Raw genomic sequence first — 15,244 nt, forward strand, 5'->3', positions numbered from 1 at the left:
GGTTCACTCAACTTGGTTACCAGCAATGGTAACCAAATTAATTGACTCACCAAATAAGGCAATGAAAGACAATAGACCAAGGTGGATATTTTGCACGTCCATGCCGTGCATGCCCAGACTGATAGTGTAATACTTTTTAATATGACATACTTATGGCAAAGAAACGCCCACAACCCAACTTTTAAAACACCAGTCACCCCTTGCCTTCATCCCATTATAGTCAAGTCCTGATCCTCATGCAGTGATGAAAAAAAAACCAAACCAATCATTCTCTGCTCCTTTAAAACAGGAAACCTCAAAAGTCTTGTTTCCGCTGACTTGCTTTTTTCCCCCTCCCTCCGGTGATGCGAGTGGCAGCAGCATTGTGGGATGCAGCCTAAAGAGCTGGGAATAGAAGTCGTGCTCCACGTCATCATCATCCCCTTCTCCTTGTTGCATCACCCAAACCAACGCTTCACCAATCTTTACATGTAACACCGGGCCACCTACTAAAATGTAGGCGACAACACGTGGACAGACAGTGGAACTGTGACGCACTTCATATCCCTGACGCATCCCTTTTGGGCGTACTAGTAAGCTATAGATGCCTCTGCAGCTGTAGACCTGGTACCTGCTAAATTTAGACACAGCATGTATTAATAGGATAGTGGCTGCAAAAAACGGAGATGGCAAGCGAAAAGTAAAGAAGGGGCTATTTTTCTCTATCTCCAGTACAAAGATGTTAACATATAGAGCTGAAGTGGCTCTTAGTGAACTGCACAGAAAGCTCATAATCCCATGCTATGATAAATGGATGGGAGAATTATTGGGTCTTGAAAGCTGACAAGCATCGCATTAAGTTAGGATTTATTGCTTGTAAAAACTGTTGCAGGTTGTGCGAGTGTGTTATATCTAATGATAAATTATATTAAATGCTAACTTAATATAAACACACTCACACGACCTGTATACAATATATAAATGATAGATATACACATAATATTTTATTGTGTATGGGCTATGATTAACAGCCCCAGATAAGCGGTTTTAAATGTTTTGTAGCCCTTAGACCAGAAGTTAACAGTCACCCCATATGACTGGAAGGAGTTAAGTATTCTGACAAACCACAGTAATAAGTTTGGGGGAAAGATAGTCTATTGCGGGAAATTGTACCACTATTCCAGTTAATTGGACATCCCAACCGAAGATCCCTCATGGCTCAGAATTAAAGCAAACAACCATAAAACAGTAAGGACTGTAGCTAGACATTGATATTAAGCCACAGGTCTGCACAAAGACCATGCTGACTAACCAGAAAGAAAGAACCTTTGAGAAATCACAAGCAATCCAGAGAAGGGCCTGGATCAAATCCCAGCACACAGACTGAGGCATCTGGAAAGTGAAAGATGCCCACGTCTCAGACCGCTACCCTTCCCTTACGCAGCAGCTCAGGGATCAATGACTAAGGACTATGGTGTATTAAATGGCTCTTGTGTGTCTTTTCTTAATGTCTAACAAAGGCAAGGCAGACTAAAAGTGCAAAAACAGCCATAAAATAGGATCCACTTGAGATAAAGTGAAGTGCTTCTTTTTAAACTTTGTATATATTTGTTCATTTCCTGTGCCATGCTGATTTCTAATTAATTGGTCAGTGCTCTTTTTAAGGAGATTCTGAGTCATACTTTCCAGTGTCAAACAAGGATAATGGGAGGCTTCTGTTGAAGCTGCTCATTCGTGAAACCTCGTCCACATGGTATTTCCTTTTGGAGTTCATCCATTACCTGGTATGACTCTGTCTACCAACTTTTGAAAAATAAAAAAAACTGAAAAGAAAGTTGTGATGTTGGACACGGCGCCTTGGCAGCTCCAGGACAGAACTACCTTTCCACAGCATTAATTACTCATCGGGGCGCAGTAATACAAGTAAGCTACTTGCTACCTCACACAACATCGGCTTGAGGTGGTTAGATGGGCAGCGGTGGACGGTAGGGACAGAACCCAACATAAACTATGACTAGGCATATTGCAACAGTTGAACCAATCGTACCACTGCTGAAACTACTTACAAGCCTGAGCTATCGAAGTGCTTCAACGAGGGAGTCAATGATCGTGTGTTGACTAATAAATGAATGTTATATAATGAACAAAGCTTGCATACAGTAAACATTTATCGAACTTCATGAAATGTAAATGTATTTGCTCCACAATCTTAATGTTCCATTTCGCAATCTTAGGAAGATTTAGGAAAGGATTACCGTCTGCGCCATGTATGAATTGATTGTTTTGCACTGAATGATGTACAGTCCTAAATAAATTCCAAACCTTTACACAACTAGTTTAGGTGTATGATTTATTTTTGTAAAGAGAAAAAAAAGATAATACCAGCTCTTCTACCATTAATCATTTCAGGTAGAAACCATCTGGGATGCAGGGTATAATGACAACTCTGTTGATGTATTAATTTCCCCCCCATCATGGGTTTCGGCATAAGAAATTCCACATAACCAATGTTGTATGATTGTTATCGTGTCCCATTCCAAATATGCCCCTTCAGCGGTTCGAGAAATAACTCGGCATCTTCACGTGCCGTGGGAAAGAGACAGTGAGTCTGAGTGAGGGCCTCTCTTTGGTTCCTCAAACTCAGTACCAGTAAGACCGCCGGGGCCTACGCTGCTCCTGGATACCCAGCCTCTCCATCACCTCCTCCTCCAGGGTTTTCAATGACGGCACGTAGGTCTTCTCTAGAGTGTCGTCCGGACTGGTGTCTTTCGGCCCGTCTGCAAAGCCATACATGGTCATGGTTCAGAATAATGTCAACAAGGAAATGATGCAATGTCTCGGCAAGCACAGAATTCTAATTGGTGATCCACATTTTGTGCAACTCAGCAAAGCCATAATCACTTAAAGCGGTCAGCGGGATGGAATAAATGTTTTATTGCCCGTAATAACAAGAAGTGTACTTTATGGCGTTATGTCATGTCTACTAGTATTTAGGCCCCGTGAGGATTAAGAAGTCATAATTGAAAGCTGTGCATGAAATAAATATGTCATCTCATCACTACAAAATCAATTTCCATCAAGCCAAAGCCATAACGGCCACCGCTGCACACCTTTCCACTGCTGCGTCACAATGCCATCGCAGCGCTCAGAGATGGGCTTGGGGATGATTCGACCCGTTCTGGAGGAAACCCGCACCTTCTCTCCTTCCTCTGTGAACTTCCATTCTATCGGCGTTGGCTTCCTGAAAAGAGCGCTATGGTCATCAAAACGACTCCCTCATAAACACACACATTAGCTATGGCAAAGATTTCTAGTGCCATGGATGTCACTATTAATCTGTTACTGTATTTCTCTAGTTACTGTAAGGATTACCTGTCTGTGGGGTCGATCAGGGTTACGTTTTCTAGCAACAACGGAGCCTCACTGGCTATGTACGTGCCACGGTAGTCCCATGTTTTTCCAATGTACCTGAAATGCTGAGAGAAGAAATGGCAGAGGTACAGAAGTCAAGTCAAGGCAAGCAGCTGAGTTTACGCATCTCAGCCCATGCTTGGAGAACGTCGTCTGGCTCCATCTAAAGGATTTAAGTAGTACATGTGGGACTATTGAGGAAAGCTATGTTATAAAAAATAATATTGAGGAAGGTATAAAAATATCTGTTCGTTTCATTAGCTGTATAATACTGTAAGCATAACAATAATAAACAAACAGTCTTGTATGGGTAAATTAGTTGTTCTTACCGTGTTAAGCCCCTCCAGAACAACCCAGTTTCTTTTTCGGATGACTTGGACCACCTTTCCTTGCTTCCCTTTGTCCTTACCAGCTAGAATCTCAACCTGAAATAGGGTTGCACAGTAACAGACAGTAAAGCATATGTATGCATTCATCTTAATATACTTTTGAAGAGCAAAACAAGTAGTTTAACTCACAGTGTCGCCTTTGAAAACAGACCAGTCTTGAGAGGCTATTGGTTCAATGAACACCTTTCTCCTCTTCTTGCCCAGTGGATTACGCTTTTTTGCTGCTTCTGTCCAAGGCCTGCTCATTCCATAGCGATAGTCCTTGGGCAAAACAACCTTGGCTGCCATCGAAAGAAAAGCTGTAAGACGCATTCTGCTTCACACTGATTGGCGAACAAGTTGTCTTGGTGCGTGTCCAGATTCTCTCCTACTCCTCTTGTAAAGGAACGCTTCGGGGCAATGCTAATATTATCCCGTTTGCTGGATGATGCATATCAATATGTTTCACGATCAGAGTGGTCCCACAAAAATAAGAAAGATTAATTCATTCTAGCTAAATGGATATATTCAGCAGTGCATTGGTCCGGGATGCTCTTGGTTCAATGTCACATGTACACAGGTCAAGAAACGAGTTGGATTTCATCACCGCCCCCTAGTGGAATGGAGGACACGGTTTATAATATAAACCTGATACAAGCTATTTATTATATCTCCTCCTTATAGTGTTCACCTATCCGGATTTGATAAAAAATCAGAGGAAGTTGAATTGCTTTTTAAATCAGCCGAAGCTTTTTCTAGGCAGGAATCTGTTTCTAGAGGCTGAATAATAATGGTTTTGTGTTGTATTCATAAGCACACTGTTCTATTCTTCCAAAAAACGTTTGTGTCGACATGCTAGGGAAACTTAATTCAAGATTGATAATAAAAAAGACATAACACAGGTATTTTTCTAATCAACATATTTATTAAATGTACTGTCTACAACTGCTTATACACAGTATACTAAACTTGAATGGTAGTCAGCAAAAACAGAGAAATGAATGCAGAAACACTCCCACTCTTAAGTTATTTCTTCAGTAAGTCCTCAGCCATGAAGCCAGGGGCCATATCCCTTCTATGCTCAATAAATCAGTGGCAACAGTAGTGGTTGGTGACATGAATAGAGGATGTCTGCTTGGGAGAACGGCAGTTAAACTTAACCATTCCAGGTTACCATTACTTATGGATTTTTATTTTGTTTTTTTAAAGGATTTAGATCATCATTGATTCCACATTGGATTTATAATAATAAAAACATGTATGAAAGAAACATAATTAACTTTGAAGCAGACTAATCGCGAGGAAGAATGAAAACATAACTGCATTTAATTTAAAAATAAATGAAAAATGCCAACATATGCACGATTAAATGAGATGCCTTTGGGAATGATACAATCAATTTACTTGCGGGCAATAGGGCTTAATTACAGGTTTATATGTCTGGATTCAATTGTATGCATTATCAATGTACTACAGCATTCTTAGCAACTTAGAAATACAATATACGTTGTACAACCATTGTAAAATGCCCCCCAAAATTTACATTTAAATATAATCCTAAAAACATTGTTCAAAAGTATGGGGGAAAAAAACAGAGCTACATTTTACATCAAAATGCATTTCCAAATGCAATTTCTCCACTTTCTAACACCCAAAATGTACACAATAATATTTGGGAATGTCTGTCTGCTTTCATTAATGCATGTCATCGACAGGGCAATGGGCACAGAGGAAAATCAACAACACCATCAAAATGTTCACTTTATTTTTTTCCTTTTTTAAAAGATTCTTTCCAAAAAAAACAATACCCTTGTGAAATTGTCTGTGGGATTCAGTGACATTAACAGCACAACATGGTTACCTACTATAAAGCATGCAAAAGCAATCAAAAGAAATAAAGACTTCATAATCAAGTACGTTTCCTACATTGAACAAGACGACATTGTACTAGCGACGACTTTTGTGAAAGATAAATCACTGAAGAAACTGAAATATGTCGAGAGGCTAGGTGAGACAAATGAAAGAGAAATTAAACCTTGACTGCATAAACGCTGCGTTGAGGCTAAGATCGAAAGGTAAGAGATGTACTTTATGAAGCACCGATGTCCCACCAAATGGTCAGACGGGAGATTTAGCGATACATGATTAGGGATGAAAGCATTCTTTCTTTTTATCCACAAAAACACAAGACCATTTTTGGAATTTAAGTATTACTAGAAATTTGTATGTCCATGTTAGCTCACAGAAATTAACCATGTTTGACACCTAGCGTATGTGATTATGTAATTGCACTTGGAAATAAAAAATATATATACACACCACCAAATCCCATGTATAAATGAGCATTAAATTGCTCCATTCAAATTGTTTGAAATCAGATTAGGAAACTTTAAACTCTGGGATATATAATACCCCAAAATGACAAATAAATGTTTTGGTTATTTTTTTTTTCTATACAAACACTTTAGCTTTTAAAACTCTTCTATTGGATAACAGCCGAAATCTAGCATCCTGCAGTGCAATCAATTTGGCGCCTCGGATTCCATTAAATTCCAGGTCCTCGATTTCCATTTGCTGTTAGGCACTCTCCGTCACAGGCTAGAAGGAGAATGGGGGATAGCGCAACAAAATGATTAGTCCATACAATTTCTGAACAATATTGTCTTTCCCTTATCCCCCTCTTGACAGGTGACGCACCTTATCTGCGCTTAGCTTTTCCTCCACGGGCGCATCGCTCTTAGACTCTGCTTTCGACTCGCTCTGTGAGGAGAGTGCGGCAGATGGAGGCCCCACCACGTTGTTGGCTTTGGCCTCTTGGTTGGACTTCTTGTCGTCTGCCTTCGAGTCGCCTTCCCCTCCTGTGTCCTTCAGACGCTTGGGAGAAGCCTAGCAGACGGAAAAGAGGATGAGGCCGGAGCATGCATGACTGGAAGATCACTTTATGTTTTTTTGTTTTATTTCCAGATTCATTTTTGCATTTTTAAGCTTTATAAGAGTGAGATAGACAGGAAAGTATGGGAGATAGAGGGGAGGACAGGCAGCCAGAGGACCACGGGCAGGAATCGAACCTGCGTTGCTGCGATCAGGACTGAGCCTTAATCGTACGTGCCCTACCCAGGGAGCCACGTTTTTAACCATTTAGTAGCGGTTTAGTTATTACCATGTCTTTCTGATTCCTATAGCTACTCTTCACACTGTAGTTAATATTATGTTTTTACTTTGTCATGCTGCACTTGGAATTGTTTGTACTAACCCAACTTGATTGTATGATTTGATTGTCTTCTGCCTCACTTGTGAAGACGTTAGACCAAAAAGTTCCCTCTTCCAACGGCACCGTGGAAGCCTACCTCCGTTGACTCCCCTGCCTTCCGCTTGGCCCCGCCTCGTTCGTTCTTCTCGTCGATGACCAGGGCACCCTCGTCTTCATCGCTGCTGCCCTCTGCCTCAGCCTTCTCCACGGCAACAGCCTCCTGTTTCCCATCGGCCAAGCTTTCCTTCTCTTCAGCCTAAGTGGGGAAAAGATGTTCATTACGGTACTTTTATTTTTCTACAATTAAGCCATCATCTTATCTTAGAACAGGGTATTGTTGGTGGCATATTACGGGAGTCTATAGTATTGTATGATGCATGTTAACATTTTGTTTGGGTAGCCTAAATGTAGACACACACTTGGATATTTGATGGAGCACAGTGGTTAAAATTGACCCAAGATTGTGATCACATTAGCAAATCACAGAATAGCTCTTGATTCTGATCAAAACCCTGGTTTTATTGGTTGGTGGTTTTACATAGAGTCAATCGAGATTTGCAAGTCAAAACTCCCTTGACCCTGGCTGGTTAGGCAAATTGAAAATACATAAATCTCAATTAATGCTTTAACGAGCTTGTGTTGAGTGTCCAACTGGATAGGCTCTCCTCCAGATGTTTTTTATTATTGTTTCCTATAAAACAACCTCAGGGCCATATTTCAAAAGTTGTTCCTATACATAGCCGATCAAATTGAAACTGCCGTTTAACAAGCATACATAGACAAATCATTGATAGCGTCCGGTTTGCAGCCAGAAAGATGTGACAAGCCTTTGACACGCACCTCGTAGGCCTCATGCGTCACTGTGGGGTTGTTCTCAATCTCCCAGAGTCCCTCACTGAAGCCTTTCCTTTTGGTTGGTTTTCCAAACTTCTCCTTGGATTCATCGTAGGGAAACAGATCTTTGGCCCCCAGGAAGGCCCTGGAGTAGAAAAACATGACACTGATTATTCTGCACCACCTTCCCTCTTCCGTTAAATGGGTTCACAAAAGAACAACTCCGTACATACATACATACATGCATACATACATACTTTTTGCATACAAATATCCCCAAAAATATATACATTGACCTTTTTATGTACATGTTTTTAATAACATGAGAATGGTGCAGCCATCGTGACCACGCTTAACTCACGTTTCATGTGTGCCAAAGAAGAACACCTGATACTTGTTGGAGGGTGACTTCACTGCTCCTTCGGGCAACTCGTCAATCTGTGATCCAACAGATAAAAACGTACCGATCCCATATATATATATATATATATATATATATATATATATATATATAAATATGACAGTGAAGTTGTGCCCAAACACATAGTCAATCAGATACAGACACACAACGAGTGTGTGCCATACAGAGTTAGTCACTGTTGAGGTTTCCAGCCTCTTTGAAATGGCCATTCATAGATGAGGCCAGTTTGTCAAGTTACACCAGGTAGGGCATGTAATTAGACAACAAAATACAGTAAAGGAGAGAAATGCTAATCATGGAACAAGGACACAATAATCAAGGAACAATATTAAGTGTTATGCATGCACGTTTTACTATAACACTAACACTATAATGTTGATCATTGTATTTCCTAAACTGGTCAAATTATTTTAATAGCCTTTCCCCAGTAATCTAAGGGAATGAATGGAGAGAGGGATACACTGTCACCTAATTTCATTTAAGTGGTGCAGTTTACTCAGAACTACTGTACACAAATTTGAAAGTGGCTAGACAAGTAGCGCCCACGCTCAGTCGGCGGCATTATAGTCTAAAAGGAACGAGTGGACCATAATCATACTCATACAGGTAGAAGCTTCCACTCAGTGGGAAATGTGCAGCTTCTGATAAGAACCGCGGGCAGAAGGGCGATTAGAAACTTTCAATTCTACACTGAACATAAACTAAACATGTTTCCAACAGCTGGTGAGCGACGTGGCTCCTTTTCAAAAGCACCACATGACCGTTGCCTCTACCCCCCAGCGAATGAACATACACATTCACGTTAGCGCACATAATGTGAACAACAGCATGTGTACCACGAATGTACCTTTTGTTACGTCAAGAGAGAGCCCGCGCCAGAACAACAGCCTACACGCACAGCCATTGGTAGTTGTAGGCGAGCTCGTGCAGTCTTCCTTAACGGATCCCGATTGACACCAAGTGAAACGGACTTGGGTCCAGGCGGCCCGCAACGTCCACGGCCGCCGGAGACGTTTCATGTTTTATAGTGAGCTAACACAACCGAGCTATGCTAATGGTAGCTAACCCACATGAGGCCTTACATGCATGGGCTACGAAAACTGAACAGCCGTCCGTTGTCATCCAACAAAATAAAAAAAGGAGGAAAACAAAACAATCCTGAATGGTTGCTTGCTTGCTTACCCTCGCAGGCCAATGTGGATATCCCTTCATTTTGGCGAACACCAGATCACCAGGTTTGTATTCCCTTTGCCTATTCGACCTCGGCATGTTGGAAGGAATACGTGGAGATGTATGAGAGCGGACGGTTATAACGCTTGGTTTGGTATCCCGAAAAAACACCTGCAAATAAACAAACAACGCCGTGGTTTGAAGCAATAATATAAAATGCAAGGAAGGAACAACAAATGTGAAGAAATTATATTTCCGCAGTTTTTGTCCCTTCTTATCGATCTAAACGCTAAGAATAATATTCTATAACCTTTAGCTCGCTTTAAAATGGATTTCGGATGATATTTTCCCGGTCTCGATCTTCGCTCTCTTGACTGTTTAGGTTTGAAATTGTAACCCGCTTCCCAATTCGTAGACGCACCCACTGGTTTCAGTGGCAATTAATTCCAGCGCCCCTGTTGGTTGCGTACAGTATGCAACTAATGGACCTCCATTGACAAAATGCATTATTCTTGTTTGGGCAAAGCTTGGTAAACGGTTCAGGTATAACCAGCTACGAGGCCATTAGAACGACGTATATGTACTCCAAACACCGTCAGTGTGATGTGACATGATGCATTTAAGTTCAAGTAAATAATTTAATAAAAATGCATTTGGAGATGCAGATCCCACTGCACAACTGGGTGGCGGTCGTGAGCTGTAGGGCCTGGAGGTACATTGGGACAACGCTAAACTCAAAACGAAGAAGTAAACATGCGCGAGAACCTGCGCAACAGTGGATAGTATTCGACTTGGAAAAAAGAGGTATGTTTTGATCCGACGTTGCTATTTTTGGTTGCAGAAACCCAGATATCAATTTATCAGTGAATAGATCCATGTCAGACTATTCCTCATGAAGTGACCCGAAATTAACGTCCTCCAAACGCAGAAGATAAGTGGTATTATCAATCGCGGCCTAGATTGTAACGTTAATCCGACTTTAGATGGACCCCAAGCTCGCTGTGATGGCCTTGTCATAGCCACTACTCATTCTGCATGCTGGTAGTAAAAACATTTTTTTTGTTGTTTCAAGTAAGATACGAAAGACTTTGGCAGCCAAGCAAAAAACGCAAGTAAACGTTAGTAGGAGTGGTTGAAGATTAAACAAATTAGTTATACATGTCCGCTAGGTGCCCCAGCATCACAAATAACATCAGCCAACATGTCTTTAGTTGCCTATGCAAGCAGTGACGATAGTGATTCCGAAGAAACTTCTACTAGTGTTGCACCGGAGAGCAAACCGAGTAGAGGGCTATTTTCAGTTTTACCAGCACCTAAAAAGGCAACGTCAAGTGCACTTCGAAGTGAAGAGCCAAGCAGGCAGGCAAAGTCCAGCATCTCATCCAGGGCCACTTCAGTCCAGGATGGCCCCGATTCGCAGCCTCAAAAGGGAGGCTTACTTTTCGACTTGCCCAAACCGAAGAAACGTACAGAGCCTGTCAAAATTACTATACCGAAGATCCAAAGAGAAAATGTAAGTTAACGAAATCTAAGCTTCAATTTCTGCTTCATCAAACGGCATCAACCTAATAAAATAACTACCGGTATTAATATGCTTCTAAATGTGTCTAGTCGGATTCCGATGACGACGAACCAAAAAGGAAAAGGTTATCACAACCACAGGTAATGAAACAACTCCCACTTGGCATGGAAGTAATCTTGAAGATGCAGTGTATACATTTTATGTTACCTAAAGATGTTAAAACCTACTTCTATATTTGGGGATTTAATTTAGAGACATGCAACATCAATCATGCTCCTCAAAATGATGTAAGGTAATCTATGAGCAAATGCTATCTGTTAGTATAATCTAGTACACCATTTCATTTGCAAACCTTTCCCTCCAAACAGGGGTCTGGCACAGGCCTTTCCTCTCTCTTACCTCAGCCCAGGAACATGAGCGTGAAGGCGATGAACAGACCGCTGATACCCTACACACTCACCAAGGCCGTGGAACCTAAAGGTCTGAAGGCTGCAGCGCTGGCTAAGGGCTTTGGCTCCAGCGCCTCTCCATCGGCTATCAAGGCTGCTGCTAAGTCCGCGGCCCTGCAGCTCGCCAGGCAAATAGCCGCCGAGGACCATGACGAGGAGGATGTGGCCCCAGAAAACTACTTCTCCCTCGGGGAGAGTACGGTGTCGCTCCCCGTCGCAGCGGCCCCCATCCCAGACCTCGAATCCCGGGCCCCTATGGTTACCCTTCCCTTCGTGCCCAGTGTCGACGAAGACGGTCAATCGGACGCCCCCCTGGACTTTGGCTCCGGCCAAGAGGGGCCTGGGGCCTGGAGCGGCAACCCCCCAGAGTACCCACAGCCATCACCGGATCCTGGAGCTCCGGTATGAAGAACTGTAGAATGCCTGCTGTACATTTCTGAGCTGATCTCCATCTAAACTAAATGGGAACCTCTCTTACTTTCTGAATGTTTCCACATGGGACAGGGTTTTTATAACCAGCCGTACTACCCAGAAGCAAACCCGGAACAAGCTGATGATGACGAGGACGATGATGAGCCGGGATCCTCGGAAATGTTTGATGAGGAGGCAGTAAGCACAACCTTTCTCCATTGTTTTGGTTTTGGTTTCTCTTGCATTAATGTACTTTTATACCCTTATTGAAAGACTCTATCGAGTTGTAACTGTCTATTTCAGAAGGGTAATGCTTATTTAAGCCTCCTTTTTTTGTTTTTTCCTTTTCAAATCTTTTTCCCGCGACAGTTCATGAGGCTTCAGGGGAAACGCAACCGGGGCAAAGAGGAAATAAAGTTTCTGGAGATTAAAGGCGATGACCAGTTGAGTGGCAACCAGCAGTGGATGACCAAGAACGTTACTGAGGAAAAACAAGAGCGCAAGTCCTTCAGCAAGGTGAGTTGTGACGCTAACACATGCTCATCTTCCACCAACATCAGCCTGCACTGGAGGTTTTGATAGATGAATCACAAATGAATGATATTTGATTTAATATTGATTACTTGTAGAAGACTTTGGCCTCGTTTACACGAAGGGAAAACGCAGATATTTTCACACGGTTTGGCCTCTCATTTACACGAAAACGCTGTTTTTGTCACAGAAAACGATCATTTCCCAAAACTCCGGCCAAAGTGGAGATTTCTGAAAACGCCAGTTACGTGTTGTCGTGTCAACGGGTGGAAACGGGGTTTTAGGTTCTGAAACGTCACATTATGCGCCAGGAAATTCTTAACGTCATATGAGCGCCCTATGTTTACAGTTTGTTTGTTACAGGAAGACGCTCGTGTTATTCGTTGTAGTTGATTCTGAGGATTCTGATTGGCTTGCATGGCTTTATCCTTCTCCCTACACTGCCGCCCATAGGTTTGGCATAGTTATAATGTCGCTCGACGGCGTATTTATGCATTTTGATGTAAACAACATCTTTTTTGAAAACGATGTTGTGTGCACAATGTTATTTTTGAAAACGGAGGGGGGGAAATATTTGTTTCTATAAATACCCTGCTACGTATAAACGTGGCCTTTATGTCATAACATTTTCTTTGTTGGATTTAGTAGTCGGGACATGAGGGCAACTTCTTCTTTTTTAAAGGAGCTTTAATATATGCAATTTCAGGAAATGTAATGGAGGGGATTGTTATGAGGTCAGAGTAGATAATTCAGTTTTGTACATATTTTATTAAAAAGGAAATAGTTCAGAATGCAATGCACAACGCATCAACCGTACAAGTCATCCAAATGTATCGCATCCACTACTGCAGGAACATGTTAATCGAACAGGCCGATATAACATTTACTATAGAATCGCCATTGCATGTCAGTAAGCCCAGCTATAACAACATCTAATATCACAATTCTCCTAACCCAATGTCCAAATAGAAACAAATGATACAATCCATTATTTTAAAAAGTGATAGGGGCAAAAATCAGCCACTCTCAAAAGTGGTGAGAACATGTCCCCAGTGTAGATGTCAGCTGAAAACGAGTCACCATTTTGGCAGGGTTTAAATGCTGTAAGGTTTTGTTTTGCTATTGTTTGTGTCAAACATGATTATCAGTTCTAAATGTGTAATTGTTGTCTTATTTGTTTATCTCATCTTATTGACATTTAATTCGTTCATTTGTTTTCAGAAAAAGGGAGACCAACCTACAGGACAGCAGAGACGAAAGCACCAGATTACATATCTTATTCATCAGGTAAGTCCTTCTGCGCTGCTATTGCTACTGCTGCCACCTTTGAGAGGGATATGTATGATGGATGGATGGATGGATGGATGGATGGATGGATGGATGGATGGATAGATAAATAGCAAGTATTGTCAAGATGCAAACCAATTATTGGTGCTGTTTTAAAAAAGATAAGAGAGTGAAATCCCTTCGGTATACAGACAGGCGTAAAATTAGGAATTCAAGTATTTATGTAACAATTGCAATGAATCTGTTCTAAAATCATTCGTTTTTATATTCTGAAGATTTTTTTGGAGATTTTTCCTTAGAAACAATTTGACAGTACTAAATCTTAACCTTTTGAATCCTAACCTCCTGTCTCTTATCTGTAGGCAAAGGAACGGGAGCTGGAATTGAAGAATAACTGGGCCGAAAACAAGCTAACGCGCCGGCAGACCCAGGCAAAATATGGCTTCTAAGCAGCTGTATTCTTTCAACCTGGGGCCTGCCGAAGCATTTTTGGCAGAAGCATTGACCGTAGATATAAAGCTTTCCAGTGTTTTTTCACCCGAGCCAAGGCGTTCTTCAACTGTTGCTTGGGATGAAATATTTTTCTCATAAAACAGACCTCTCCATTTTTCCCCCCTTTTGTCCATCTTGTGTTTAAAATTGTTCATTTTGGGATTTTTTTGTTTGTTAACTGTATTCTAACATAATGTTTGGCTCCTGCATTTCAGCAAAAGCTGTCCTGTGTCTACCCCTTAACAGCTTCTGATAAGAGCCTAAACATATTTCCTAAGATTAAACAAGTGCTTCATAACTATTCCTCTAGCCAGTAAATGCTAATGTGACACCCTCACCCTAACCCATTCACTTTCCATGAGGTAGAATATATCTTTATTATATTTATCATCTACCATTGATCATGCTCTGATTTAGTCCACTTCAACTCATCCCATAGCATTAGTGACATGTTGCATCTTCACCCTAAATTGGTATTAACGTAATAAAGATTATTTTTGCAGGGCATTTTCTTTCCTTTGACTTCCATTTACCACTTTAGACACTGACCACTCAATTGTCACATTTGGGCAAAGCAGTATGGGATTTCTGTGCTGATGTTATCATCTCAATGACTTTGGGGCCAGCTTTTATAAACAAACTCAAAAGTTTTGATGAAATTAATAATTTTATAATTGTCAAACCATAATGTACAAGAACAATATATATAAAGTTATAAACAAACAAATCACACAGACCAATGCTGGAACTGGAATACTTTTGAATCTGTCTGAGCATGTGAAAGTATAATTTTCTAACCGAATGCCAGTATTTACCCGTTTTACATTTGTGATGCAGCCACTAAGTGGCAATAGAACTGCATGTCCATCTTTAGGTTGACAAGGAAATTAGAGAATAAAGATAGCTAGGGGCCCGAAGAGTTTTATTTTGTGGTATTCTTTGGTGAGGGGAGACCAAAAGACTATGCTATGAGTTCATAAAGGTAATACTCAAGGCCTTTGGTTTTGGAATTTAAGTATTTTTATTCCTGAAAATAATCAGCCAAGTGAAGAGATTTCTTGGCATTGATTGCAGACATGTTCGGTATAAAGTATAATAAAAAAAATCAAAAAGACACTA

General features: G+C 41.2%; 3 protein-coding genes across 3 annotated transcripts; 1 reads left to right on the forward strand and 2 right to left on the reverse strand.

Annotated features, from left to right (window-relative positions):
* Window positions 1-2,312: 2,312 nt before the first annotated feature.
* On the reverse strand, window positions 2,313-4,372 carry mrpl24 (mitochondrial ribosomal protein L24). Its single transcript, XM_030347996.1, has 5 exons — window positions 3,909-4,372; window positions 3,720-3,815; window positions 3,352-3,455; window positions 3,090-3,220; window positions 2,313-2,756 (listed from the first exon to the last, which is right to left on the reverse strand). The coding sequence occupies exons 1-5, from the start codon at window positions 4,089-4,091 to the stop codon at window positions 2,620-2,622; spliced, it is 651 nt and encodes a 216-aa protein (XP_030203856.1). The 5' UTR covers window positions 4,092-4,372; the 3' UTR covers window positions 2,313-2,619.
* A 1,127-nt stretch (window positions 4,373-5,499) lies between these two features.
* LOC115536232 (hepatoma-derived growth factor) lies at window positions 5,500-9,876 on the reverse strand. The gene is made up of 7 exons (XM_030347995.1): window positions 9,744-9,876; window positions 9,446-9,604; window positions 8,204-8,280; window positions 7,849-7,987; window positions 7,106-7,264; window positions 6,456-6,644; window positions 5,500-6,356 (listed from the first exon to the last, which is right to left on the reverse strand). The coding sequence occupies exons 2-7, from the start codon at window positions 9,530-9,532 to the stop codon at window positions 6,336-6,338; spliced, it is 672 nt and encodes a 223-aa protein (XP_030203855.1). The 5' UTR covers window positions 9,533-9,604; window positions 9,744-9,876; the 3' UTR covers window positions 5,500-6,335.
* A 149-nt stretch (window positions 9,877-10,025) lies between these two features.
* On the forward strand, window positions 10,026-15,241 carry prcc (proline rich mitotic checkpoint control factor). The gene is made up of 7 exons (XM_030347980.1): window positions 10,026-10,946; window positions 11,045-11,095; window positions 11,324-11,806; window positions 11,909-12,013; window positions 12,185-12,331; window positions 13,568-13,633; window positions 13,996-15,241. The coding sequence occupies exons 1-7, from the start codon at window positions 10,635-10,637 to the stop codon at window positions 14,080-14,082; spliced, it is 1,251 nt and encodes a 416-aa protein (XP_030203840.1). The 5' UTR covers window positions 10,026-10,634; the 3' UTR covers window positions 14,083-15,241.
* The last annotated feature ends 3 nt before the right edge of the window (window positions 15,242-15,244 follow it).

The sequence above is a fragment of the Gadus morhua genome, chromosome 22 (genome assembly GCF_902167405.1).
Source record: "Gadus morhua chromosome 22, gadMor3.0, whole genome shotgun sequence".
Lineage (NCBI taxonomy): Eukaryota > Metazoa > Chordata > Actinopteri > Gadiformes > Gadidae > Gadus > Gadus morhua.

Bases quoted from the DNA above. Each gene is read 5' to 3' on its own strand.
- mrpl24 (XM_030347996.1), bottom strand. From the start codon at position 4,091: ATGCGTCTTACAGCTTTTCTTTCGATGGCAGCCAAGGTTGTTTTGCCC. The intron at 3,456-3,719 runs GTAAGAACAACT...TTCTTCTCTCAG, and splicing joins TTCTGGAGGGGCTTAACACG to CATTTCAGGTACATTGGAAA. The intron at 3,221-3,351 runs GTAATCCTTACA...CGCTCTTTTCAG, and splicing joins CTGATCGACCCCACAGACAG to GAAGCCAACGCCGATAGAAT.
- LOC115536232 (XM_030347995.1), bottom strand. From the start codon at position 9,532: ATGCCGAGGTCGAATAGGCAAAGGGAATACAAACCTGGTGATCTGGTG. The intron at 7,988-8,203 runs GTGAGTTAAGCG...TTTCTACTCCAG, and splicing joins TTCTTTGGCACACATGAAAC to GGCCTTCCTGGGGGCCAAAG. The intron at 6,357-6,455 runs GTGCGTCACCTG...TTCTCCTTCTAG, and splicing joins AAAAGCTAAGCGCAGATAAG to CCTGTGACGGAGAGTGCCTA.
- prcc (XM_030347980.1), top strand. From the start codon at position 10,635: ATGTCTTTAGTTGCCTATGCAAGCAGTGACGATAGTGATTCCGAAGAA. The intron at 12,332-13,567 runs GTGAGTTGTGAC...ATTTGTTTTCAG, and splicing joins AGCGCAAGTCCTTCAGCAAG to AAAAAGGGAGACCAACCTAC. The intron at 13,634-13,995 runs GTAAGTCCTTCT...TCTTATCTGTAG, and splicing joins TTACATATCTTATTCATCAG to GCAAAGGAACGGGAGCTGGA.